The 2294-nt window shown below is 45.5% G+C and overlaps 1 protein-coding gene across 1 annotated transcript; it reads right to left on the reverse strand.

Moving 5' to 3' along the window:
* Positions 1–389: 389 nt before the first annotated feature.
* Positions 390–815, reverse strand: LOC139453889 (sperm acrosomal protein FSA-ACR.1-like). The gene has a single exon (XM_071235338.1). It carries the CDS (start codon positions 813–815, stop codon positions 390–392), a length of 426 nt encoding a protein of 141 aa, XP_071091439.1.
* Positions 816–2294: the final 1479 nt, after the last annotated feature.

Consider the following 2294-nt stretch of genomic DNA (forward strand, 5'->3'; position numbering starts at 1 on the left):
CTCCTACTTGTCATCTGGTTGCCCTGTGATCTCCTGCTTGTCATCTGGTTGCCCTGTGATCTCCTGCTTGTCATCTGGTTGCCCTGTGATCTCCTACTTGTCGCTTGATTGCCCTGTGATATCCGACTTGTCACCTGGTTGCCCTGTGATATCCGACTTGTCATCTCGTTGCCCTGTGATCTCCTGCTTGTCGCTTGATTGCCCTGTAATATCCGACTTGTCACCTGGTTGCACTGTGATCTCCTACTTGCTTGGTTATCCTGTGATCTCCTACTTGTCATCTCGTTGCCCTGTGATCTCCTACTTGTCGCTTGATTGCCCTGTGATATCCGACTTGTCATCTGGTTGCCCTGTGATATCCTCCTTGCGTGGTTGCCCTGTGATCTCCTTCATGCTTGGTTGTCATGTGATCTCCTACTTGTCACCTGGTTGCCCTGTGATCTCCTGCTTGTCATCTGGTTGCCCTGTGATCTCCTGCTTGCTTGGTGGTTGTCATGTGATCTCCTACTTGTCATCTGGTTGCCCTGTGATCTCCTACTTGTCACCTGGTTGCCCTGTGATATCCGACTTGTCATCTGGTTGCCATGTGATCTCCTACTTGTCGTCTGGTTGTCCTGTGATATCCTGCTTGCTTCTTGGTTGCCCTGTGATCTCCGACTTATCATCTGGTTGCCCTGTGATATCCGACTTGTCATCTGGTTTCCATGTGATCTCCTGCTTGTCATCTGGTTACCATGTGATCTCCTGCTTGTCGTCTTGTTGCCATGTGATCTCCTACTTGTCGTCTGGTTGCCCTGTGATCTCCTACTTGTCATCTGTCTTTTTAATATCCTACTCTTCACCTCGTCATACCATATGGGTGTAGTTTGGTCCCTTGGGGGTCGCTCGGTTGTCCTGGGTTTCAAGCTACACCTTTGTTGTCCTCTTGTTCCACCTTGTATCTTTGTTGTCCCTGGTTCCACCTTGTATCTTTGTTGTTCCTGGTTCCACCTTGTATCTTTGTTGTCCTCTTGTTCCACCTTGTATCTTTGTTGTCCTCTTGTTCCACCTTGTATCTTTGTTGTCCCTGGTTCCACCTTGTATCTTTGTTGTCCCTGGTTACACCTTGTATCTTTGTTGTCCCTGGTTCCACCTTGTATCTTTGTTGTCCCTGGTTCCACCTTGTATCTTTGTTGTCCTCTTGTTCCACCTTGTATCTTTGTTGTCCTCTTGTTCCACCTTGTATCTTTGTTGTCCCTGGTTCCACCTTGTATCTTTGTTGTCCTCTTGTTCCACCTTGTATCTTTGTTGTCCCTGGTTCCACCTTGTATCTTTGTTGTCCTCTTGTTCCACCTTGTATCTTTGTTGTCCTCTTGTTCCACCTTGTATCTTTGTTGTCCCTGGTTCCACCTTGTATCTTTGTTGTCCTCTTGTTCCACCTTGTATCTGTTCCTATGCTTCCAACTTGCGTCTTGGTTGTCCTCTCGTTTCCAAGTTGTACCGTGGTTGTCATGCGTTCTATGTTGTATCTTAGTTGCCCTCTACTTCCCAAGGGGCGGTCGGGTAGCCTAGTAGTTAAAGCGTTCGCTCGTCACGCCGAAGACCCGGGTTCGATTCCCGACATGGGTACAATGTGTGAAGCCCATTTCTGGTGTCCCCCGCCGTGATATTGCTGGAATATTGCTAAAAGCGGCGTTAAACAATACTCACTCACTCTACTTCCCAAGTAAAGCTCTAGTCGCCTACAAGAAACTTACACGTCTCCTAGTACCGTCTAGTTCCACTGTTCCCCGTGTTAATTTGACGCCTGGAGTCCAGCCTGCACTTATCTTGCCATCTTAAGGAAATCAAGTCACCAAACTGCGTTTCGTCTTCTCTCAGCTAGAAGAGTAACACGATTGTAAAGATTGAATGTGTCATCTCAATGTGAATACCCTTTATTCGAAAAGAGGTGAATAATACACATCCACTTTGCAGTCTCCAGTTTGTTGTGTTGATTTCAGACAACAGTTCCATATCCAGTTTTATATAATTCCAATATAGCGATCTCTTCGAGAAATTACCCGCTTACACGAATCAATGTAATTTATGGATAGTGGTAATGATATATTAGAATAAAAGCCTTTACTGTACCCACGGAATATAAAAATATGTTTTTCTTTCACCACTTTCCCACACGATATAAACTTAACGAAAAGCTTCATTCTTTGATCCACGGGGCATCTGTCACTAAATGTGGCGACCATAGATATTGTTACATCATTATCTTCAAATCTCAGGACAAGTTGTCAAAAATGACAGTATCATCTGAAGTG

The sequence above is a fragment of the Haliotis cracherodii genome, unplaced genomic scaffold (genome assembly GCF_022045235.1).
Source record: "Haliotis cracherodii isolate W230 unplaced genomic scaffold, xgHalCrac1.p SCAF_10, whole genome shotgun sequence".
In the NCBI taxonomy this organism is placed as follows: Eukaryota; Metazoa; Mollusca; class Gastropoda; order Lepetellida; family Haliotidae; genus Haliotis; species Haliotis cracherodii.